Below are 25,421 nucleotides of genomic sequence, written 5' to 3' on the forward strand. Positions count from 1 at the left end.
ATAAAAGGCAGAAGTGGTAAAACGAAGAGCCGTTAGGGAGCCGAAAGAGCCGGCTCTTCTTGGTGAGCTGATCCAAATGATCTGGCTCACTAAAAAGAGCCGGAATTCCCATCACTATTATTATTATTATTATTATTTTTTTAATTATTATTATTTGTATTTTTAGTATTTGTATTATTATTATTATTTCTGTAATTATTATTATTATTATTATTATTATTATTTCTGTAATTATTATTATTATTATTATTATTATTATTACTGTTATTATTATTATTATTATTATTATTTTTATTGTTATTATAATTATTTTTATAGTATTATTATTATTATTATTATTTCTGTAATTATTATTATTATTATTATTATTACTGTTATTATTATTATTATTATTTTTATTGTTATTATAATTATTTTTATAGTATTATTATTATTATTATCATTATTATCATTATTATCATTATATTATTATTATTATTATTATTATTATTATTATATTATATTTTATTATATTGTTATTATTATTATTATTATTACTATTATTTTTATTTTTATTATTACAATTATTATTGTTATTATTATTATTATTATTATCATTGTAGTTGTTATTATTATTATTATTATTATTATTATTATTATTATTATTATTATTATTATTATTATTATTATTGCCTGTGTTCTCCACAGTAACCAGCAGGGGGCGGTACGCACCATAAAAGGGAACTTCCGGTAAACAAAGAAGCAGCGTAACATCCAATCAGACCCGACTTGAGTTTTAAACTAGAGACGGTAGTTCCTTCTCCCAGAAACCCACAACAAACACCTCAACTGAGCCCAGCTGTTCTGTTCAGGACGGGGCTCTGGCTTATAGACTCTACTCTACTCCATTTATTACACTATTTTAGCTCTCCAACCGCCTCTCGTCTCGTCTCCAGCTTGTTTCATGGGAACCCAGGAGGGAGAGAGAGGTAAGACAGCCGAGACTCGGAGCTCCAGTCCGGCAGAAAGCTAGCGACACGTAACGTTAACAGCTAACTCACAGCTAACGGTAGCTCTGCTGCTGCTGTCAGCGAGCCTGTCATCACACATATCACTATATAGAGAGAGGTTATATACTTTAGAGTTTCATTTAAAGGATTAGAGTTAACAGTTTAACTCTCTGATAATGTTCCTGTTTAGTAAACAAACTTGAAGTAGCAACGTTAGCTAGCTACTAGAGAGTTAACTCAACCGGTGAAGTTGTGGTGAAACACGTCAGAGGGGATTTAACTTTAACAGGTAACTTCAGAGAATAGTTTACTTCTTGTTTTATCATCCCATCAGGTGTTGTTTGTTAAAAACCTCATGTATGTCATCCACCAGTTGTCTTTAACTGTAGCTAGTTCAGTTCATCTTTATTGTCAGACTCAAAAGTCCATAAATATACATATATAGTAAATATTGTTTCCATATTCCTGGACATAGACCACTTACAGACCAAACAACTGACAATAACATGATATTTTCAGGTGGAATTTCATTCATTCATTTCATTCTCACTGTGCAATATCATTTTCCAATTGTGCAATTTTTGTTAATAGTCTGTTTATTGTCAATACTGTATACACTGCTCCTATTTTTATACTTCCTTCTATTTAAATGGTTCATATTTAGTTCTAGCTCTTTTTCTTTACTGTGTTAGCTGATGCATCTTGTTTTTTGCACTATCCCCTTTGCTGCTGCACACTGCACATGTCCCCACTGCGGGACTAATAAAGGAATATCTTATCTCTATCTGATCTTATCTCATATAAAGTGTAGTAAGAAGTTGGTGTGTATGAGACAGGGAGAGATGACTCCCCGCTCTCAAACTTATTTTTGCCGCGTATGATCATTCATGATTGAACATTATCACCCCTAGAGGAGCTACTGAACCTGGTTTGTGGATAAATTATAGAATAGAAAGCTTTATTGTCATTGTATTAAATACAACGAGATTCACAGTTGCCACTTCTGGTCAGTGCTTTAAAACAAATACTTGACAAGACTAAAAGAGGCAGATAAACAGGTAAACACACAGAGTTATAAAGCAAATAAAACAGGTAAAGTAGATATAAATAAATATAAACACAAGCTTTACACTAGAGGTATACAATATAAAATAGATGTAATGTAAACAGAGGTAATTGCACTTGTAAAATAGGTAGGGTAGATGTAATAAATAAAATGTAAACAAAGGTAGTTGCACTTGAGGTGTATATTGCATCAAGGATATATTGCACAGTCAAATGTATTTCACATTCTGTGTATTAATATTGCACAGATTTATTGTTTGTGAATCAGTGAATATCACAATAATGAGTTCAGTATATGTAAAATCCTTCTTTTTTGGGGGGGAAAATTCTTTTTATTCCGTTTTTTCCCCCAAACAGCATAACAAACATAACAAAACATAACACTGGTGCCATAATTAAAAAAATATACACACACATACACATCGCCTCCCATTTCCACACAGCGACAGGTCCAGCCTTCTTCCCACCCCTAGAGGTAAAGTTACAGAAAAATAACATAAAAATATATTTTATAATAATTTAATTAGAATTAAAAATAATAAGTACTACAGTAGTATTGTTCATGGTGGTAAGATAGAAACCTTAAACATTTTTTTTTTAATTAATTCAATAAATAAATGTAGAGAAAAAAAATTAAAAAGAAAACAGCACGTAGAAAATAATAATTAATAATTAAGTAGTAAAATCATTCTTCATAGTACACTGATGTTTCCTTTGTTAAGGACGCATTCTGTTTAACTATTTCACTACTATCTATTTTTATTATTCTGTAGAAATACTTTATAATTATTAAATTCAAATTTCCCTTTGAAGAATTTTACTATTGGAGATTAACAAGACTTTTGCATTTTTCTACAGATTGGGTAGATGTGGCAAATGATCTACTCAACAAGTGTCCCATGAACCTAAGGCTGAGGAAACTGGCCGACTGTGATGCAAATGTTTTCATTGCTCTGTATGAAAATATCTTGGGGGAGAAAGTTCCAGGTAAGAGGAGAAAACTGCAGACCAACCACATGTCAATGTAACAGTATCTATCTTGTTCTCCGGTCTTTATAATTACACAAAATTGATGTGGTTACAGTTTATTTTGACTGGGAGAACCTCCAAACTCCAGGATATGTGTATTTCAGAGCCCCTCCTCCTTCGTTTCTTCTTCTGTGGTCCCTACTATAAATCCCATTTGCCCCTCTGTTATATACAGGACACACATGCACAAATAGGACCTATATACATGCGTTAATGAGAGAGATGTCAGAGCGAGGGGGCTGCCCCTGACAGGCACCCCGAGCTGTTGGGGGTTTGGTGCCTTGCTCAAGGGCACCTCGGCAGTGCCCAAGAGGCAAACTGGCATCTCTCCAGCGACCAGTTCACACTCAGTACTTGGTCCATGCAGGACTTGAACCGGCGACCCTCCGGTTCCCAAGCCAGGTCCCTATGGCCCCCAAGCTAACTTCTGTTTTGCATACTGTATCCCATGGTTAATATTTTGCCACTGCGCTCGTACTTTTGTACAATTATCCTGTGGGAGAGGAATTGAGCAGTAGATTTGACATCTTCGACAGTTTGGTCAATGTCTGTGCAATACATTTGTGTCCCATCTGAGTAGAGCAGCTACAGCATTTGTCTGAACTGCCTCATTCAAATGAAAAAAAATGCAAATCCTCACACATTTTTCTGTCGTTTCTGTACAAAGTTGTAATGTTGAATATTATATCCTTTTTTTTTTAATTGTCCTGTGTGAATACCAGATTTTGATCATCATCAACGTCTTTAGCCAATAATTTTAGCATCAATAGGGGGGCGGTGAGATTCAAAGAAATACAATCAATCGAAAACTAGTAGGCAACTATTTTGATAAGGGATTAATTGTTTAGGTTATTTTTTAATTAAAAATGACAAATATCCTCTGTTTAAAGCTCCTCAGTTGGGATGATTTGCTGTTTTTCTTTGTCTAATACAATTGTAAACTGAATATCTACAGATTTCGAAGTGCTGGTCGGACTGACAAAACAAGCAATTTCATTTTTTATTTTTTTTACATTTATAGCCCAAATTATTTGTTTCATATAGCAAATTATGAGCAGAGTATTTTATTATGAAAATAAGCATTATTTGTAGCCCTAACGAGGTCATTTAATTCTAATCATACGGCAAAAAACACTGAAGGTTAACAAGCTGTGAGGTTTTAGTTTAGAGCGTGATCTCCTGGGTGTGCTTAGTATGTCAGGAATGCTTCCTGAGACCTTTAAACATGCCATCATGAGACTGTTAATGTCGCTGAGCTCTTTCCTGCATTGTACAAGAAAGAGCTTAAGTGAAAGCCCAACGTTGTCAAGAAAGTGTTGCATTGTTGTGTGTATGTCACTGTTCCTGCGGTCTCATAAATGCTTTGGTTATTCACATCGGTATGTTTGTATTTGTTTAGATTACATCGCAGAGCCATGCAGTCAAGAGGATGACATCCATAACATTCAGTCTGTGATCGACTCACTCTCCCTGGATTACCTTCAGATCAGTCTCTCACACATTACAGGTATATTAAACATGTTCACTCTCTTTACAACAATATTGATTAAGTCATGTGCATGTATAAGAGAAGAGAAACTGATTAACTGCTACATAATGCATGACTTTCACTTGGATCAAATTGAGGTGGTAGAAAATTTCACCATCAAGTCACTTTATCTTGGGCTGCATGGCCCAATTTCCTTATTTCCTGAAGGGTTGTGCAGAAACACAAGGACAATTACAATCTTCAGCAATAAAACAGACGAGTACTGAGTATAATGCTGAGAATGGCTGTATGTTCGCAGGAGAAAATGTTGTCAGCGGGGACAAGGAGTCTATCAAGAACCTCCTAGAAATCTTTGATGGCCTCCTGGAATATCTCAAGGAGGAAATAAGCGAGGAGTCACAGAATGGTGGTAGGCATTTTCCTTCATCAACCTGACAGATAATATGCAATTTTATCACTAAAAAAACGTTAACACACAAAATGGCTTTGTTTTATGTCACAAATTGGTACCTTATCATTTTTAATCACATATTTTAAAGGATATATTTGGTATTTTTCAACCTGGACCCTATTTTCCCATGTTTTTGCCATTGACACATTCAGATTGTTATTATAAGTGTCTGACAACATTATGGAAAGGACCCTACAGAGAAATGAAACTTTTTGCTTTCTGTTTGTTGATGTGTCATGTGACTTGTTGCCAGAAAACAACAGTGGGAATGTGAGTGAGAGTTGGAGAGAGGAGTACCGGTGATGTCAGTTTGTTGTGTTGGAGTACAGAAAGCGTAGCTTAGTGTTATCTAAAAGATTTTCAATGTCATGGCTGAATATTTAGCTGATTTTGACAATGTGGATGCGACGAGAGATTTCAGAACGAAACTTCTCAGAGCGAGACACACAAAAACAAACAGACCGGATCATGCAAAAGGTAAGAAAAACATTATATTTCTTTAGAGGGTCCTTTCCATCATGTTATCAGACACTTATAATAACAATCTGAGCCTGTCAGTGACAAAAACAAGCACTTTTAGCGGACGTAAACCGACGGTACCAGGTTGCCCCAAATGATTACATTACAGCTTGTTTAGCGGCTGTCGGCTGCAGCGTTCTCCCTCGATATTGGACCCATTTCAAAAAGTGTTGTCTCTATTAGTCACTTAAACACAAAAACATGAGAAGATAGGATCCAGGTTGAAAAATACCTAAGTTACCCTTCAAGGCTTCATAATGTATAAACACTGATGATTTTAGGAAGCTTCTGCTGTGGTAACTCAAAAAGCTGGTGCCATGCTAATGTTAAAGAATATTAACACCAGTGCACAACAAAATAAATGTTCATCTCACATAAACATTAGAATATCAGAACTGGTATCAATCATCTAAAGATAGTTAAACTCTTTCCATCAATACACAGTTCTCATCATGACTTTGCAGAGCTTTCATGGCAGCCTTTAGCATCCGGTGTTGTCAGTTGAAACAATGACTTCTTTTTACTGACTGAGACATACGTCTCTGTTTAGGTGAGATAACCTGTTTGTTCTTTAGCATAAAGAGTACATAATGTGACCTTAACCCAGTTTAAGACCAGTTGGTGCAGGATTCTAAAGGGAACAGTCAGCTCTCTTCATTTGGCAGAACTGAGCATGCCTTTGTGTGTTGGAACGTCGCTCAGATCGCTGCCAAACACCAATTAGTAGTTAACGACTGTGTTTCTCAAAGGCCTAATCAAACGTCCTGGATGTGCAATACTGAAACTGGTATTGAGTACCATAGAAGCTTACCGGTTTGTTTAATGTGATATGTGAGTGCTGATTGTTTAAGTTGTTTGGGGCTGAAATGTTTATTAATCTGAGCTGTGGTGACATTAGTACAGTGCGTTGTCGAACAAGCTGTGCTTCTGCTTTTAGTACTTAGTTTAGTTAGTAGTAGCTGTGTTTGGCTCGTAAATTTACTTTTGTGCTCAAAACTACAAGAGGGCCTCAAGTGTTTCTTTGTTTGTTGCCTTGAGTCTTATAGGTTTGTCTTTAAACAGTGAATTTCAAGGGGCAGTGTGTTACTGACATTTCGTTATTTTCTGATTGTTTCACGGCGGTTACGTTCTAAAACACAAATAAACACACAACTAACTCCGCACAACTCTGCAGGAAGGTGCCAAAAGGCAGGCTGTCCTCTCTGCCTGTTGTGTGAGCCTCGGTCAAACTGACACACAAATAGCAGCACACAGCAGAGGAGAGAAAGAGGAACAGGGAAACTCACAGTGATGTAACAAACTCGTTCTCATCCGCAAAATACGCAGCAGAGCATCTAAAGGGGGACTTGTGCCCATCAATGTATAATGCTTGTGCTTGGTATCAGAAGTAGAGGGACGTGACAAGCGGCGATATTTGACCACCTGAACAGGCTGAACAGGCTGCGCGCTCTTATCGGCTGGAGATTACACCCTGACTTGGGGCCTAAAGGCTGTTTACAGACACACAGAAGAGTCCAGAGGAAAGCAAAATAAGAAGAAAAGAGAAAATACAGGCAGAGGGCTGCAGGGTCTCTGCAGAAACAGACACCGCCACACATTTCTAGTGGGTCATAACTCATGAGTGATGATTGAGAGGGATTATTTTAGCATCAGGCTATATATTGTTTTTTAGGAAATTGTTGCATATTATACCTTTTAAAGGTCACATGTGTTTGTTCCTCTTTAAAATTCCATGGAGGTCATTACATGTTGTAATCACAAGTGTTGCTTTCTCTTTCTCGTTGGTCCTGTTTTTTTTTTTGTAGTTTTCTGTCCCTCCCTCTGAGTCACTTGTACATTTCATTTTTTTTTTTCAGAGGAACTGAGTGACAGTCTTGATGAGGATGTGACTGTTGAAACCAAGGAGCCCACAAGCTGCAATGCCACAGAGCACAAGGAGACTAAACCGGAGGGAGCATCTTTGTCTTCCAGTGGAGAGTAAGCGATCTTCTCCGAGATGCACCACTCACACTCCCCAAACACTAAGAAACGCATTTTGCACAAAAAAAAATTAATTGCATTGGAGATAAATTAATTTTTTTTAATATTTTAATCATGGTGATATCTTTACTCCATGGGCTCCCGTTGGCAAAGTCAGTTTATTATTCTGAAAATGGCGTAGGTCATCGTTGTGAGGAAATAAGAGAGGGAGTGCGTCAGGTCTTAAAAACTTGTGTTGAAGTGGGTTAATACTAACAACCGTCTACTTTTATGTACATACAGTGTATCTTTATTTGAAGTTACTGTCCCATAAACCAAAACATTGCTGACAGTCAGATTTGTTCCGCATGACTGCGACCATGTCCTTCAGCTTTAGGGCAGATCCGGGCTGTACATCCTGTTGACACAACAGTCAGTTGGGCTAACTTTCCAGCAGTAGTGTGAATGTCAGCCACCACAACAAAATAGGTTACAGTAGCGTTGGGTGACAAAAATACTCACTGAATGGTCATCTGCCCTCTCGGCCCGGCTGGACTTGGTTGTCTTTTCCAGTTGATCTTCGGGATCCTGAAGAGGTTATATTAATATAAAAAATAATAATATTGTGGTGATACTGTAAGTTCCAGAAGAACCACTGATACAGTCCGTGTCTGAATAGCGGTGCTATACAATGTGTCGATGCTCCTGCTGTGATGATTTCAACATTACATGTATGTATGCACAAACATAGGCTGCATGGCTTATAACAGCAACACTGCTATGACACAATTTTAATGCTTAAATCTGTAAAACTCACATTTTAACATGCACGAATAATGATTTTAATGTCTTTGGTACTATGTAGTACTCACTGACTTCTTTTGAAAGATCTATCATTTCCACAGTTTGAGTTGGTTGTGGTTTGATGAATTCAGAGAGAGTCTATCAAAATACCAACATCTATCATTTTAATATATAGTACTTGTTTGAACTTTTGGTAAATAATATCATGTCTCATCGCTCAGGTCCACTGTCCATTCCAGTAAGAATTCCCTCCATACCTGGAACGCTGAGGAGATTGGATCAACCAGTGAGCTCATTGGGCTGGGAGTCTCTGCACGCACATTTACAGCCAGACAAGAAGGTAAGACAGGCAAACGCAGCATGTCTTTACCCCACTCTCTGTGGGGTATGTCTTTATGCATACATGTCAATGTTTGTTTGTTTTTTTCCTCTGATTTTCCAGATGTTTTGTGGCCAGAATGTTACATTAAGAAGTGTCAGGAATTCATTATTCCCTTAGTGGAAGATTTCTCAAAATGTTCTTGCATTTCTGTTTGAAACTACTGTAAAGCATTTGAGAGAACAGAAGTTGTTTTATGCACTGATTTTAAAGTTGTTTGTTTACTTGTCCCAGTTTCATTATACAATAGTTACCTAACCGGTTGTGTGGCGCCACTGCAAACCACAGCACAACCTTGTCTAGATAAACCAAAATATTTACAGTCATGTGTCTGCTCTGTCACATGATGATGCCTCCAAGTATCATTTGTATTTCTATTAATTTATTATTGAATTAAAGATTAGTTTTTGACAATCTTAGACAATGCGTAGATCTGGAAATCTCATGAAATAGACATTTTATGTGATTAACTCTTTCAATAAATGGCATGATTAATCTGCAAAGACTGGCTGTCCCTCCCCAAACCTCAGATGCAGTCACCACCTCTGGTCCCCTGGATGCTCAGGACGCTCCACTGACTGAACCGCTGCCCTCAGCCATCGCTCTGCAGCCACCCACCCAGAGCAACACCCACCACGCACCCGACACAGACCCACACTCAACCAGCAGATCCCCAACAGCTGCTGGCCTAAGTCAGGAGCACGCAGCGGAGGAAGCTGCTCCTGTCACTACAGAGGTAGCCTTGTAATTCAGTATGATGACATTAAATTATTTTACTGTCAATTTACCTCTCATTTGCATGCAATGAAAGGAAATGCAAACTTTATCTTCCAGAAGTTCTAGAGGCAGTGATATATATTACTATAGTGCCAGCAATGCAAGACTGTCTCTCTGTGTCACACACAAACACTTTCAATGCAAGACTGTCTCTCTGTGTCACACACAAACACTTTCACATACTTACACTTCCTGTTTTAGTGACTCCAGGACGATATAGGAAGGAGAAGCGTATGCTGACTCATTCAAAATGGCTGAGTTACTTTAGTGATATGCTCATGTGTTTTTACTGTTCAGACTCTCTGACTTTTCTTTATAACAATACTGTACTAACAATCAGGTACCAAACATACAACCATGATCAACCACACCCTCACTGTGTGTGAGTGTAAGTCTCAGTCTGAGATTATTTTAGATTGTTTTATGTACTCAAACCAAACCCTGATCTTAATCAAAGGCGTTGACAGTTTGGCAACAGTCTTAAGTCAACTTACTGGTAGTTTGCATATAGCACACTAAACCACAAATAGTTTGCTTAACATTTGTTGTCTAATTGAACTGAATTGAAATTCCTGCTGATGCATTTGTGTAAATCCAAATTGGATCATCAGAATGAAGTGATATTCGCTGTCCTGTTAGTTTGGACAGTTGGTTCACCTCCTTAACACCACTGTCACATGTTATCTTAAATTTTAAAATATACATGAAATTATAGTCTAGCCACAGGTTTTAAGGTGAAGCGTGAATGCTGAGCTTGTACAGTATACTGAATCTGGGGCCGTATTCACAAACATTCAGAGAATACACTAAGAGAGCTCCTAACTGAGCCTAAAAAAAAATCACTCCCAAGTCCTAGCTAACTTCTTAGAACAACTCTGTGCAGAGAAGGGATAGAAAAGTATCTCACAGACCTAAAAACAGAAAGTACATGGTGCAATTAGAAAGAGAAAAACTCTAATTAAAAGCCATTTTATAAAAATTAGTTTTTAAAAGAGGACACTGAGATAATAGAAATGTATTCATGTAATTTAGTCTCTCTTAGGAGATGGTGCAAATAAACTTAACCTACCTTTTCTAGAAAATTAACTTTTTATGAGCTGCAGATTATGTTCAGTACTAAACTGTGTCCCTCTGTAGTTAATTGTCTCTGCTCGGCTTCAGTGTCGGCGACAGCTGTGGTCGGAGGCATTATGTTTTCGGGTTGTCTGTTTGTCCGACCCATTCTCGTGAACGTAATATCTCAGAAACGCCTGGAGGGAATTTCTTCAAATTTGTCACAAACATCCTCTTGGATTAGCAAATTACAAAGGTCACTGTGACCTCACATCTGTGTCATTCTCGTGAACGTGATATCTCAGGAACGGCTTGAGGGAATTTCTTCAAAATTTGGTGCAGACGTCCACTTAAACTCAAGGATGAACTGATTAGAATTTAATGGTCAAAGGTCACTGTGACCTCGCAAAAACAAGTTTTTGGCCATAACTCAAGAATTCATGTGCTAATTATGACAATTTCAGAGAAATGTCTAACAGGATAAAATAATGAGGTGATGACACTTTGGACAGATATGGATGTAAACTGCAACTTGACTGGTTGGCGGAGGCATACAACTGCAAGGCAGTAATTTCAGTTTCTTTCTCTTTTCCCCCTCTCACTTTCTGTCCTTCTCACACAGACCTCTAAACCGGTAGCTGAGGCAGTTGTTACCAATGGACTACAGTCTCCTCCTCCTTTCCAGTCTCCTGGTGAGTAAAACAAATCTATCTTCATTCTTATTCAGATCAAAATTTCAAGTGGTTTAACGGTTTGATTTCTTGAACTCTACATCATAGATCATGGGATTAAATAAGCCTGCTAACACTTTGATTTGATTGATAGTTATGACTGAATGTTGGAGTTGATAGTGGATCTCCATGGCAACCATTACTGTTTATCTGTATGTGTAACTTCTGGATGTCATGTTTTGCTCAATTTCCAGCTGCGAGTGTGAAGTCTTTGTCCAGTCAGCAAAGAGGCGGGACAGAAGTGGAGGGGGAGACACTAGAGGTGAGAGAGCAACAAGCCTTCACTTGTACCAATTTTACAGCAACCTCGAACCCACACAGACACGTTTGGATCCTTGTTGTTTAAGTTTTGCGTCATCTCCAGCAACCATGGTTGCTCTGTTAAAGAGGGTGGACACAAGATGATAAACAGACATATACTGTGACATACACAGAAACATGATCACATCTTTTCTCTTTTCCATTGGCTCATTTATAGTCTTTCTATAGTGACTTATTGAACACGTTCTGTGCATAAGTTATAATTTAATGTAAAATGAAATGTGAAATTTGTTATTATTGTTGTCATGTGAAGCTAATATTGGCCCTGCTAATGGTATCCGTCGGATTCTAGTTTATTCATCTGTTTTCCAATCCAAGCCCATCCTGTACCGTGTATGTATCCATGTTATTAAGGGGGAATTGGATTAATTTTATTACACAAATGCCACACATTTATGTTGCTGTCCCTCTGTCTTGTTTTCATTTTCTGTTTTGTTAACCAAATTAACTTGATTCACTTCTTGTCTAATTTCAGCCAACTAATGGGGGACCCAGGAGGGTTTTATTCCGCACCAAGCCAGATGTGCTCTTCCTCACCCTGCAGGATGAGATGGCGGTCACAACCCCTTCTCCACCAGACACTGAGGAGGAAGAGCAAGATGAGGAGGATCAGAGTTATACACTAAGACAACCGGACAGAAGGATAGATCACAGAGATAGGAAAGGTCTCAGGTAAGACAGGTGGAACTTCAGAGAGGAAGCTACACTTCATTTACATTATAATTTTTTGCGGGGACAATATGGTAATGCTTATTTTTTGGGCTAACTGTCTCTGCTTTATGGTGTCTTGTAGCAGGTTGGAGGAGGAAGGTTTGGAGGAACCTCTGTCGTATCGCAGGCAGAGGAACAAGAAAGCAGAAAAGGAGCTGCATCACTTATCTGAGAACCTCTCCCATCGACTTGAGGAACTCGATCAGGTGTGTGTGTGTGTGTGCATCAGGTCCGAGCATATTGTCATGATGTCTTCAAGCCAAAGTGATCCTTTCTGCATGTGTGTGTCTGTTTCGTTGGGTTTGGGTTAGAGTATGTTGCTCTCTATCTTCTAAATGTAAGTTCATGTAGTTATGGTCCGTTTCACCAAGATGAATAAATAATTGTTAATTGCAGGGATTTTGTAACCATTAGAAGATGTAGTGTGTGCATACTTATGACATTTTTGTATTTGTTTATTATCTCTTTAACGCTTGGTGTAATTCCTGTAGATGCTCAAACGAGTTATGAGTGAAAGTGGAGAGTCCAGTGAAGTCCGAGAAGAGGACAAGCAGTCCCACCACAGTGACAGCATCATGGAGTGTCGCAGGACTCCCAGACAACACACAGGTAAATGCACATTATGGCTGAGTAAACACATGGTTGACACATTCATTATCTTTAAAGAGACGCTGACACTCAAAATAAATGTATTGAATTGTAACATTTTATTAGTTGTAGGAACACCTGACGCTGAATCCACCCACCGGACGCGCTCCTTATCCCCCTCCCCTCCACCGGTCCGTCGCTCCCTGCAGGGACAGTTAGAGGACGCCATGGCAGAGGCCTTGAGTCTGGATGACGGGAGACAAACCAACCTTGCAGCTTCTGATCAATCGAGGCGACGAAGAGAGCTACACCACAGACCGTCTAGCAGAAAACATAGCAAGGTATTACCATATTGTTTTCTTTAGTGCTTTCCCATATAGGCAAGACAGTTTTATTTTTAAAGCACGTTTCATACACAGAGGTAGGGTCAAGGTGCTACAATGTAGAATATATTGATACAGAAGTTCCTGTTATACTTTTGTTTAAATGAATTAAGAGTTAACAGCATATTCATTTAATAAATCTCAGGAATAGCATCCCCCATGCAGATAATGTCAGAACTGACTGTAATTTTCAGACTGATCAATAGATTTTAATGCTACATTTAAGCCTAACTTGGAGGATTTTAGTAGTACTTTACGGATAATCAAGATCAAGTTCAGTGGCTATGTGTCAGTCTAAAAATGCTAAACGTTTTTCACTGTCTAAAACATCTTTGATTTAAAGCTGAAGTAACTGATTTCTGTCAAAATTGTTAAGATTTGAGACGTAATGATGCCAACCAATATCATCATGTCTGCTAGCTAAATTGCATTTTGTTTCTGAGTTTTATTTCACCTGGATTGAACAAGGGTTGCAAATTTTAAACAGGAAAAAATATATACATCAAGACACGGTGTATTTGCTCGCTTGTTTTTCATTCATTTCTGTTCTTTCATCACTCAAATTATTCAAATCTGAGTTGAAAAAAAATATGTTCAGATTAAATGAATTTGCTGCTGCTTTTAGTTCTGTTCATCATGACACCTACCTATAAAATCTTTCTTTTTCAGTATCTGGAGAATGAGGCCTATGAGGAGGAGCTGAAAAGATATGAAGACAAAGAACGTGCAGATCTAGACAAGGCTCGCCTCAAAGCTCAGGAAGCAGTAAGTCATTAGTATGATGTTTAGTATAAACATCATACTTCCCCTCCTTTCTCTATGGCACATCACTGTTTAAGCTGTTTTTCTGTTTCGCATAATAGTTACATCTATTTCAGTTATGTACTAAGGCTGCTACTTAAAAACCCCATTTCAGTTGGAATATGTGTCTACTAACTCTGTGCTCGTCCATGGTTACTTGGTTCTTTACTTCCCTTATGTGGAAATAAGTGACTTTAACACTTTAAGAGAAAGAGCACGTTGATCAATTTAACAGACTTTACTGTAACCAAGGTATTATACAGGCAGAAATTACAGCAGTGATCCGATTATGAAAGTTTACTTCATAATGAAATTAATAATTGTGAATGTTATAAAACAAATCACAACCTTGAGATAATAGAAGTGAAACACAATATCGTAATCATATCCGCCTGTGCACTTGTACTCGCTGCAGTAATTAAATCAATTTGTGAAAGCACATTTGTTCAGATAGAATGTAAGGTTTTAATGACATAACAGAAAAGTGCAGTTAGTCATAACACAGTAAAGACTTTAGGATGTATTCAAACAAAAATAACATTTCCTGAATATTCAACCTCCACTATAAAAATACATATAGCACCTAATTTGTTGGTATGTTCTGGTGGAAACTGAAGGAGAACTTTTCTCTTTTAACTGAACACCAATTTACCTCCAAAAGTTGGCATAAACTTTGTATAAAATGGAAAAGGGAAAATAACTGCTGCTGTACAGATGACCATTAAACAAGCAACAATATGAGGATATTAACCCTAACAAAAACAATCCTTCAGCTTGGAGGAAAATATTGTGAATTACTGAGTTCTTGTGACTGTTGGGTAATCTGTCCCAGTTTGCTAACAGTTTAATATATCTGTGTGTGTAGGAGCGCCAGTACAGAGAGGCCATACTAAGGGATGTTTCCGAAGCCCCCAGACTGTCCCCAGCAAGGACGAAGGCCCATCATAAGTCACAACATAACGCACAAACCACACCAGGACGGAGACGGCAGGAGACCCCCAGGAAAACTCCATCAAGTAGGTCAAGGCTTGTATATTTAGCACACGGACCTTTCTATAATTTTTCTATATACATATATTTATGATTAGTATTCAAAATGTTTTTTTTCCACAACACAGTGGCACCTTACCACATTTTCAGTGTTATCTTTCTCACCACTAGCGAGCAAAACTATGCTTATCACCTCTTTTACTGCTTTACTCTGATTGTGTTCCTTATTAGCTATTAAATGTTATTACTTTGGTCTGAAGCTTCGGCTCAACAGAATCATCATAAAACATCTCCGACTGCGTAATAATGATCTACCTTAAGGCACATCTGAAACTGGGTTCATGCCCAATATCAGATTCATGTAAGTTAAGCACATTTAAGACAGAGTTGACGCCGGGCTCTTCAGGTCTTTAATTGGTCGTGGGACTCTGAGACTGAGGATTCAGAAATGCTTGTCTTATTAAGCTGTGATGACTGAGCCTTGGCATTTACAGACGCCTTGTTCTTTGGCCGGAGTCTCTTTTTGGGCGGTACGTTCGCCTTATGAATGTTCATGCTTCTAGCTTCAGGCTGGTTGGCCCACTTGCGTTGATAATTGCAGAAGTAACAGCTCTGGTAGACTATGAAGTAAGGACCACAAGTGCGTTTACTGCAGCGGCACTTTCTGTCGCACATCGGGCAGTTCCTCATCAGCTGCAGGATGGCCTCCTCATCGACAATGTGCTGCAGAGTTGGTCTGTTCAGGAGCAGAAAAGAGAGCTGAGAAATGAAAATGGCACACTTGTTGTATGGAGCACAGCTAGATATATACTGTATTACAGAAATGTCTGCCTTTATTTTAAGCTACATGGTTTACATGGCAAATCACAATCAAAGTTATTTGTTGACTTACTTCTCCGTGGTTGCAGTGCATGTCTCGGGTACATTCATTTGATTGCCTGTGAATTAATATCAGTATGGTCAGTCAAAAAGATCTTTTAAATTAAAAGTAGTAAGTCAGTTTCAAACAAAGCTAAAACCAACAAAAAAAAATTTTATAATAGATTTTACTCTATTTGGACAACTTTTAATGCAACCTATAGTGTCATTTATTAATCACACATGCACCTCTTAAGCACAAGAGATAATGAAGATCATTCACTGACTCACCTGTGCTATTGTCCTGGCCTGGTGGTCCTTCCATTACTCCCCAGGTGTCATGCAGCTGTAAAATACCACACAACACACACACTTAAAACACCTGGTTGCAGAAAATGACTTGGAATATTTCACTTCTACAAACACAGGAAGTAGTATGGCAGGGAACTAAAATACCCCCCCACTCTGCTCCATGTTCCTCAGGGCAACCATTATATATCCAGTATGTACCGTAATCCTTCCCTCCAACCATCTACTGCATATCCACATTCGTATCCTAAAGGGATAGTTCAGGTGTTTTGAAGTGGGGTTGTATGAGGTACTTATCCATAATCAGTATATTACCTATAGTAGATGTCGGTCGGCATGTCACCAGTTTGGAGAAACAGGAGTATGGGCACGGAAGCAAAGCAATGTACTGCTGTGGACGGGGGCAGCAGCAAAACATAATTTCGCCACTTTGAAGAAAGGCCCATCTAAACAGATCAACATCAGTTTAAGTGTGTGCTATATTAGAATATGTTTACCCCTTTACGTTGCCGTCAAATAGCCCTTTTCCTTTTGGCACTACATTTTCTCAACCACAGAACTTATGTAGCGCCCATCAGCTTACCTCTGGTTCAGACTTAACAGCAGGTAAGGCAAGGTCGGCTCCAGAGGTTGATGGTCTTTCTCTGGGGAGGAGGGACTGTTCAGGGCTGGGGAGAACCTGGAGAGAACAAGATTCAGTTGTGATAATGTGGAGGCCTGATGGCTCTTTACTGGTGCCTCTTGTGGAGTGGATTGTGGGACACAGGAAAATAGTTCATGTTCTTCTTTATGTGCTTTGTGAAGTACATGCCTGTGAAAGCAATAACGCACGCACTAATCCTGCAAGAGCCTAATTCGTTATGCATAGCATTAGGGCTGCACAATTAATCAAATATTAATCGCGACCACGATTTTGGCTTCCCACAATTAAATGAACATGATCGCTTGCGATATTGACGTTTAAAATGTGCGTTCTGCTCATAGAAAACTGCACATCAAATCAAGCACTTCCTAAACTAACAGCGAGCCAATCCAGATGTTTTGGCTTCACTTTTGGGGATAGATATTATTTATACAACCAATGTATTTATGATTAAATTGAGAGTATAAAATTGTTTATCTAGCCTCTTAATGTTGCTAATTTTGCTCTCAAAGTGCACCAGATTGATGCATTTAGCTTTATAATGTAGCTAGCAAAAGGGGTAGGTTGAATATTCCTGTATTTTTTCATATTGCAATATTTATAGCAGAAAAAAATATTGCAATGTCAGTTTTTTCCCCAACATCGTGCAGCTCTAATTTGTACATTAACAGGGATGTAGCACAGCATGGAAGTGAAAACAGTGCTCTGTTTATTTGATGTGAAAGTGCAGTAAAAATGTTGTCGCTCAAATCGATGAATAATCGTGATCTCAATATTGATCAAAATAATCAGCCATAATTGTGCAGCCCTACATAGCATCATAAACACAAACCAAAAAAGTTACCTCACTATGGCCTGTACACAGGGTCTGACATTATTTTTTTCCTCACCTGCCACTCTGGCAGGTCACTGGACATTTTTACCGGCCACTCAATTTATTTGTCTGCCACTCCTGAAATCTACGTAGAACGCTTTAGGATTGTAAACACTGAGTCAGCGGTACCAGACACTAGAAATATGGAATATATTATGTATATTATTAATCTAATCCCTGACAATTTTTATCCGGGAATTGCCTTTTAAAAAATTATATTTCTTAATAAAAGGAAGTCCTATCTGCCAAGGTGGTAGATAGGGTGACACGATAGGTATTGACAATAACTATATTTAAAAATGAAACGCACTATGATAATATTGTATAAATAATTCAGCGCCTCTTGAATCATTTTATATATATACATTTATGCTTATACAATTCTCTCTACCTCCCTACACTAGTGTTTTGGGTTTAATTAATTAGCCAAAAAAGAAACAAAACACACAATAAACAAAGTTTAAAAATATTTTTTTTCAAATTTTCTATAGATATCTGAATAATACCATTATCATGAATTATATTGGCCACAGTAATTGTGTTGTGAAAGTCTGATATTGTGTCAGCCCTAGTGGCAGGTGACCTGAATGTCTTACCTGCCACACCTAATATTTACCCTGTATTTGACAGGTGCTTATTTCATTCCCTGCCTGTACATCATGTGAAGTGGGTGTATGTGTGCTGCAATGTATTCTAAATGTTTCCTGTTCTGGTTGTTTGATTCATGTGTAGGTATTTAGCACCACCTTACCTGATGGTTGGGTACCGCAGTGCGCTTCAGCAAGTGTCTATCTAGTTTATTGGGTCGTGGTTTTAGATAATCCTCTTCAGAGAAATGATCACTGCAAACGCGGAGCTCTCTCAGTTTTGCCACTGGTGTGTCGAGGTCTATATTCAGAGTAACTAGCCACAGCTGTTTAAGGCCAGTGTCATTCAACGGAACACGGTGAAATCTATAAGGTGACCAGGACACTTCTTTGTTTGAACAGCCCGGAAAAACACAATGACGCACCATCTTTTTTTATAAGAACAATGTTTTGATTTCAGGTCTGATCTCGCAGCAGCAGCACTTCCTGACTGCTGAGCTGCAGTCAGTGTATTAATACAGCACAGTTGAGCTTATGCGTAGGAATACGGAAGTTGTATGGTTGAGATAATGTAGTGCCAAAAGGAAAGGGCTGTCTGGTTGCAAGGTAAAGCGGTGGAAATATATATTTTTAGCCTGTTTTAGGTGGTCTAACTACATTTTGCTGCTGCCCCCGTCCACAGCAGTAAGATAAGATACGATACTCCTTTATTAATCCCGCAGTGGGGTAATGTGCAGTGTACAGCTGCAAAGGGGAGACTGCAAAAAACAAGATGCATCAGCTAACACAGTAAAAAAAAAGAGCTAAACAAAATGTAACAAACCATTTAAATAGAAGGAAGTATAAAAATAGGAGCAGTATATACAGTATTGACAATAAACAGACTTAACAAAATTGCACAAGTAGAAAATGATATTGCACAGTGAGAACCACACTTCAAAACCCCAGAACTATCCCTTTAAGGGAACAACACGTGGTGCATCATAACACACTTCAGCTAACCTAGCATCTAACCTAGCAGCTAAGCATCTAACCTAGCAGCTAAGCAGCTAACCTAGCAGCTAATCTAGCATCTAACCTAGCAGCTAAGCATCTAACCTAGCAGCTAAGCATCTAACCTAGCAGCTAAGCAGCTAACCTAGCAGCTAAGCAGCTAACCTAGCAGCTAATCTAGCATCTAACCTAGCAGCTAATCTAGCATCTAACCTAGCAGCTAAGCATCTAACCTAGCAGCTAAGCAGCTAACCTAGCAGCTAATCTAGCATCTAACCTAGCAGCTAAGCAGCTAACCTAGCATCTAACCTAGCAGCTAATCTAGCATCTAACCTAGCAGCTAATCTAGCATCTAACCTAGCAGCTAACCTAGCAGCTAAGCATCTCACCTAGCAGCTAAGCATCTAACCTAGCATCTAACCAAGCAGCTAAGCAGCTAACCTAGCAGCTAATCTAGCATCTAGCCTAGCAGCTAAGCAGCTAACCTAGCAGCTAATCTAGCATCTAACCTAGCAGCTAAGCATCTAACCTAGCAGCTAACCTAGCAGCTAATCTAGCATCTAACCTAGCAGCTAAACAGCTAACCTAGCATCTAACCTAGCAGCTAATCTAGCATCTAACCTAGCAGCTAAGCAGCTAACCTAGCATCTAACCTAGCAGCTAATCTAGCATCTAACCTAGCAGCTAATCTAGCATCTAACCTAGCAGCTAAGCATCTAACCTAGCAGCTAATCTAGCATCTAACCTAGCAGCTAAGCAGCTAACCTAGCAGCTAATCTAGCATCTAACCTAGCAGCTAAGCAGCTAACCTAGCATCTAACCTAGCAGCTAAGCATCTAACCTAGCAGCTAAGGAAAACAATGAACAGATGTAGTAAAGTTGGACGATAAAGTTTAGCGTTATGTGTTTTAAGATTAAGGCAGGAAATAGCTTTTACCTCTGCTCTTCTGCGCCCACATCTGGTTTCAGGACTCTAGGAACAGCTGTAAGGTGTGTGAGGTTGTAGTGTTTGGGACGTAGTGATCCCTGTCGAGAAATGTTCCTTACACAACTGCTGCTGCTGCTGCTTGGGTTTTGATGCGCGTCTATTAGTGGTGGTACGGTTACGGGTGCTTAGAACGGCCAAAAAGGACGACGGTGATTTCCCACATTTGATAGGCCAAGCAAAACTGTATATTGCACATTAGGCTATATGAAATCCAACCATTGTAAAATTATTCTACTATTATAATAATATTATATTAAATACTAATAATAATAATACATAATAATTATAATAGTAATAGCAATAATAATAATAATAATAATAATGTAATAATTTTGACATGCAAATAAATAAAATACCTATTAATAGACCAAGCAAAAACGATATTATATTGCACATTAGGCTATATGAAATCCAACTATTATAAAATTATAACAATTTTATAATTATAATTATAATTTAGCTGAAATTTCCAATGGATTCCTGCTCAGGATGACCCAGATTATGTCAATGTCAAATTTCAAGTGATTTTACTGTACAGTTTAGACAATTAAAGGATAGCTAAAGCTAAAGTCATTAAGAAAAACATGAATAGGTTATATGACGTTTGCGTCCGAAATTCTATACTAACGTGCTATTTAGTACGTTAAAACAGAATGTGAGATATTTTAGTACGTCCGAAACCGTAGTATGAAACCAATAAAACGCAAATTGCATACTATTTCCAGTGAAATATTACAGTATGCAACGCTGGACATACAGCGGCATAAATATCCCATAATTCAATGTGGTACTGATGAAAAGTATGTTGAACGATAGTACACATATTGGATATGTAGTACGTAGTATGCGATTTCAGATGAAGCCGAAAATTTCTAAGGATTCCAATAGGACTACACTGAACATTTCAGCCACCCTATGAAGGATTTGCTTAATGACAGTTGAAATATAAGGAAAATATGAATGTGTTATAATGTATTTTGAGGTGACTTTCTCTTTAATTAAAAAAAACAACAACAAAAGTGTGCAGTAGAATCACATGACATAATCTGGGTCATCCTGAACAGGAATGGACATTTCATCTTATTTATGAAGGATTTTTTCAAATTAAATTTCTAATATGAAAATATGAAAGTGTTATAATGTAATTGAGGTGACTTTCCCTTTAAATTTCTCAAAAACTGTACAGTAAATCCATATAAACCTTTGTATGGTCGTTACAGCTAGTAACCTTGGAAAGTTTAGCTAATGTATGAATTATTTGATGATATTTTAACTGTGGAGCTCCTTTTTTTAGAGGACCAGTGTGGATTTAGTTGCATCTAGCGGTTGCAACCAACAGTAGTCTTTCAGATTATACTGTTGTTTTAATGTTCCGGTTTGTGTCCTCTCTCTCCAGTGAAGGTGAAGGAGAATGACCTCCTCCCTGTGCTCCTGGAGGAGTTGCCCCACCTTCACATCTCCCCCAACGCCCTGGGTCGGATGTGGGACCAGCAGATGCAGCAGGTAGACAGACTCCATGCCCTGTCATCCCCTCATAGCCAGCGTCGCAGCAAACTCACCAGCCAGGTAGGACTGGTAACCTGAATTTGGTGTCTGTGCCCTTTTTAAAATCTGGAATATATGATTTGATGGATGAACATGTAAACGCCTGCTTGTTCGTCAGGTGGAGGAAGCCCAGAGGAAACATGACCTGCTGGTGGAGATCATCCGCAAAGAGCAGGATCACAAAAGGCGTCTGGTGAGCATCAACACGTAAACACACATTCAAAAGATCCCTTCACATCTAGCGACCTTATCAACAATGAATGAATGTTTACAGTGTGATCACATTTTCTTAAACAAGCCCCCACATGCAGACGGACTTTACCTGCCTGTTCTGGACAAGCAGTGTTTGTCATACCAAGCTGGCCTGTTGCAAGCTAAAAATGTTTATCTTCCAGGGGGACTTCAAAGAGCGCATCAAGCAGCAGAAGTCGACCCAGAACAGACTGAAGGAACAGAGGCAGCAGATGGCACGCGCCAAGAAGTACCACAGCGACTACCATGTCCAGCACCGTGCCCGGCTGCTGAGAGCACGCACCAAGGAGGAGAGGGTGAGTAGTGAAGGCCATTCATAACTTTGCACCCCAGTTCTACGACTAAGGCAGTGACAAACGATTACTTACATTGTTTATTTATCTTTTCATAATTATTTCAATTCATTTATTAAACGTCTTGTATATGAAATGTCACAAAGAATGGAAAAATGCCATGAAAAAAGTCAATTTCTTCCACAGCTTAATGTGACTAGAAATTGCTTGACCAACAGTTTAGTTCACAACCCAAATATATTAAATACTCAATGATATAAAACAGAGAAGTGCAGCAAATGTTTAACAATTTTGAAGTCTCCCACAAACTACAAGGACTCAATGGACATCAGGTTGTTGACATTGTCCATCTTTTCTGAAGCCCAAACTTGATTAGGCAACTTAGGTCCGTGTCTTAAAAAGTCTTCATATCTAAATATTTGTGAGTATTTGAGAAGAATCAGGAGCTGTAGAAGAATAAAATCAGATATTAAGTAATATTTATAACATAAAGATTAAATTACTGATCATGTGATCATCTGGCGTTAGTCTTTTCGGTGACGTGTTGTTGTGTGTGTATTTAGATGTTTCGACAGTTGTTTGAGGAGGGTTTGGAGCTACAGAAAGTCCGGTTGAGAGAGCAGAAAGCCTACGCCAAGGAGCAGCGGATGGAACATCAGAGACGACACCAGGACCAGATCAAGTCCATGGAGAACTACTACAAAGACCAAGTAGGACACCAACACACAGACCTATATGAGAACCAAGGCCTATGGAAAGGAGGCTGGGTCACGGGCGGACATGGGTCTTGGGGTATGGGGTATAACACATGCGCAGTCTAACTGAAGCTGCGATCGTGCGTTGTGATTGACTCAAATTTCGGCGAGTGCAGGCCAGATTTTACTGTGCATGTGTTATACCCCCAAAGACATGACGCGTTGATGACGCGTGACCCAGCCTCCTTTCCATAGGCCTTGATGAAAACCAGGAAGGATTGTTTTAAAATAGACTTTAAAATCTACTCCCGAATTCCAGGTGATCTATAATGTGCTTCCTGTCTTTCAGTTTTCACTACTCGCTGAAAAACTTGCCGAAGAACGGCAGGACATCCAGGTTCGGAAAAAAGCTCAAGAAAAGGTAAAACTTTTACTTTTTACTGCTTTCACAAAAATCTTCAAATTGTAATCTTCTTATTGGAGGTCTCTGGACAGACATGCCACATGTCGTTGATCAGACAGTTACAATGCCACAAATCACCGAGTACATTTACTCAACAACAAGTACCTCAAAATTGTACTTGAGTATTTCCATTTAATGCTACTTTATACTTCTGCACAACTACATTTTGGAAGCCAATATTGTACTTTTTACTCCACTACATGTATTTGATAACTTTAGTTTCTTTTCATATTTAGATTATTAATACAAATGAACAAATACATTATGATATATTGTGATGGTTAAGCTACCCTGAAGTGATTAAAAGGATTCACAAGCTACAACATTAAAGTGATAAACAGATCGCATCAAGAATTATAATGCCAAAAGTTACTTAAAGGACCAGTGTGTAGCATTTAGGGGGATCTATTGTCAGAAATGGAAGATAATATTAATAAGTATGTTTTCTTTGTGTATAATCACCTGATAATAAGAATCGTGTCTTCGTTACCTTAGAATGAGCCATCATGAGTCTGCCATGTTGCACCGCCGTGTTTCTACAGTAGCTCAGAACAAACAAACCAAACACTTAACTTTTCCTGCTTGGGCCGGAGTCGATAACGTTATTCGCTCCCGTCGCTCTCTCTTGCTTCACCACTCACTTCCCACCTACCTACACTACGCACTGGCTCTGCTCCAAATGGCTCTAGATGGGGCCATTCGCATTTTTGCGTTGGCCATCGTAGCTCTCTAACACGCTTAGCACACGGGAGAGTCTTCAGTTGGTTGCAATCTCCTCACCTCACTGCTAGATACCACCAGATCCTACACGCTGGACCTTTTGAGTACTTCTTCCATCACTGCCATTCGCATTGTTTTGCAGGCTCTGCTGAAGATGAAGCGAGAGCTGCGTTCCAGGATGGAGCGTGAGATTGGTGAACTGCAGGAGATCATCGTCCAGAACGATGAGGACGACCATTTCCAGGATCTGGAGGTCCAGAGGCTGCGCAGTCGGGTCCAGATGGCTTCCTTCCAGTACAACACTAGCTATCTGCACTGACCAGGGAAGCGAGACACAGGGCTGTTTTAAGCTCCGCTCAATCAAGGCTAGATTTACATCAGAGGAACATGCTGCAAAAGACTGTTTCTGCCTTTCACATTTTCACAACTAAAGGTACGACTTTCTGACGGCTGAACACTGTCTCCAACTTCCTTCAGAGATTTGCACAGAAGAGGAAACTAACATTGTAAGAACGTATACAAGTCCTGGTGATTGATTAATGAACCGAACACACTCCAACAAAATGTAGCTATCAGCTAATTTAGCAAACTTCCTCTCACCTCAGCTGCTATACCTGAACTTAACGACACCTTGGACCAAGTCCCCTTCTTCCACGGGTTTTAGTACTTGATAACTAAGAATGTTTTAAAAATGGCTCCCTCACTGTGCAGTCTTTGTGTGCTGATATTGTAGCAAACAACTAGTAAAAATGTTCTTCCTCTTGCCAAATAGGGACCACTGATGCAAAGTTAACAAGTATGTCCCACACTGACAGATTTTTAACTTCCATTTTTCCCCCCCGTATATGTGCGATGTCTTCCTTTAATGATTTAACCATGCCAGTGGATTATTTATTTTTTAACTTTTAATGTTGTTTGATTTTTAATTAACCTGGTGTTGTGCTGTCCGATCACCAGGGGCGATGATAATCAGTCTTTCACGACTTCTCCTTTTTCCTCAGCTCCATTGTGATTGTTTTTAATCTCAGCCAGAACTAAAGATATGGTAGTTTTAAACCAATACAAAGGGTTTCAATGTTAAAACACTGTCCGCTGATATTGTATCTAATGAGCACACTGATGCCCCGTCATCATCCTCCATTAAATGTGTGGACTCACTCAT

General features: G+C 38.7%; 2 protein-coding genes across 3 annotated transcripts; one reads left to right on the forward strand and one right to left on the reverse strand.

Annotated features, from left to right (window-relative positions):
- The first annotated feature begins 782 nt into the window (after nucleotides 1-782).
- On the forward strand, nucleotides 783-25,421 carry LOC141764920 (centrosomal protein of 95 kDa-like). Of its 2 annotated transcripts, XM_074630611.1 has the most exons (21): nucleotides 783-968; nucleotides 2,913-3,041; nucleotides 4,483-4,590; nucleotides 4,871-4,981; nucleotides 7,399-7,519; nucleotides 8,527-8,645; nucleotides 9,215-9,420; nucleotides 11,137-11,206; nucleotides 11,440-11,507; nucleotides 12,042-12,238; nucleotides 12,360-12,483; nucleotides 12,769-12,886; nucleotides 12,992-13,206; nucleotides 13,918-14,013; nucleotides 14,915-15,065; nucleotides 21,688-21,857; nucleotides 21,955-22,029; nucleotides 22,232-22,384; nucleotides 22,945-23,091; nucleotides 23,426-23,497; nucleotides 24,402-25,421. In XM_074630611.1, the coding sequence occupies exons 1-21, from the start codon at nucleotides 944-946 to the stop codon at nucleotides 24,576-24,578; spliced, it is 2,652 nt and encodes an 883-aa protein (XP_074486712.1). In that variant the 5' UTR covers nucleotides 783-943; the 3' UTR covers nucleotides 24,579-25,421. The 2 variants fall into 2 exon arrangements, with proteins under 2 accessions (XP_074486712.1, XP_074486713.1); XM_074630612.1 differs by lacking the exons at nucleotides 783-968; nucleotides 2,913-3,041; nucleotides 4,483-4,590; nucleotides 4,871-4,981 and adding an exon at nucleotides 5,312-5,500.
- Nucleotides 14,499-18,825, reverse strand: LOC141764922 (uncharacterized). Its single transcript, XM_074630614.1, has 5 exons — nucleotides 18,475-18,825; nucleotides 16,790-16,885; nucleotides 16,189-16,243; nucleotides 15,932-15,977; nucleotides 14,499-15,775 (listed from the first exon to the last, which is right to left on the reverse strand). Exons 1-5 carry the CDS (start codon nucleotides 18,736-18,738, stop codon nucleotides 15,442-15,444), a joined length of 795 nt encoding a protein of 264 aa, XP_074486715.1. The 5' UTR covers nucleotides 18,739-18,825; the 3' UTR covers nucleotides 14,499-15,441.

This window comes from Sebastes fasciatus, chromosome 3 (assembly GCF_043250625.1).
Source record: "Sebastes fasciatus isolate fSebFas1 chromosome 3, fSebFas1.pri, whole genome shotgun sequence".
Lineage (NCBI taxonomy): Eukaryota > Metazoa > Chordata > Actinopteri > Perciformes > Sebastidae > Sebastes > Sebastes fasciatus.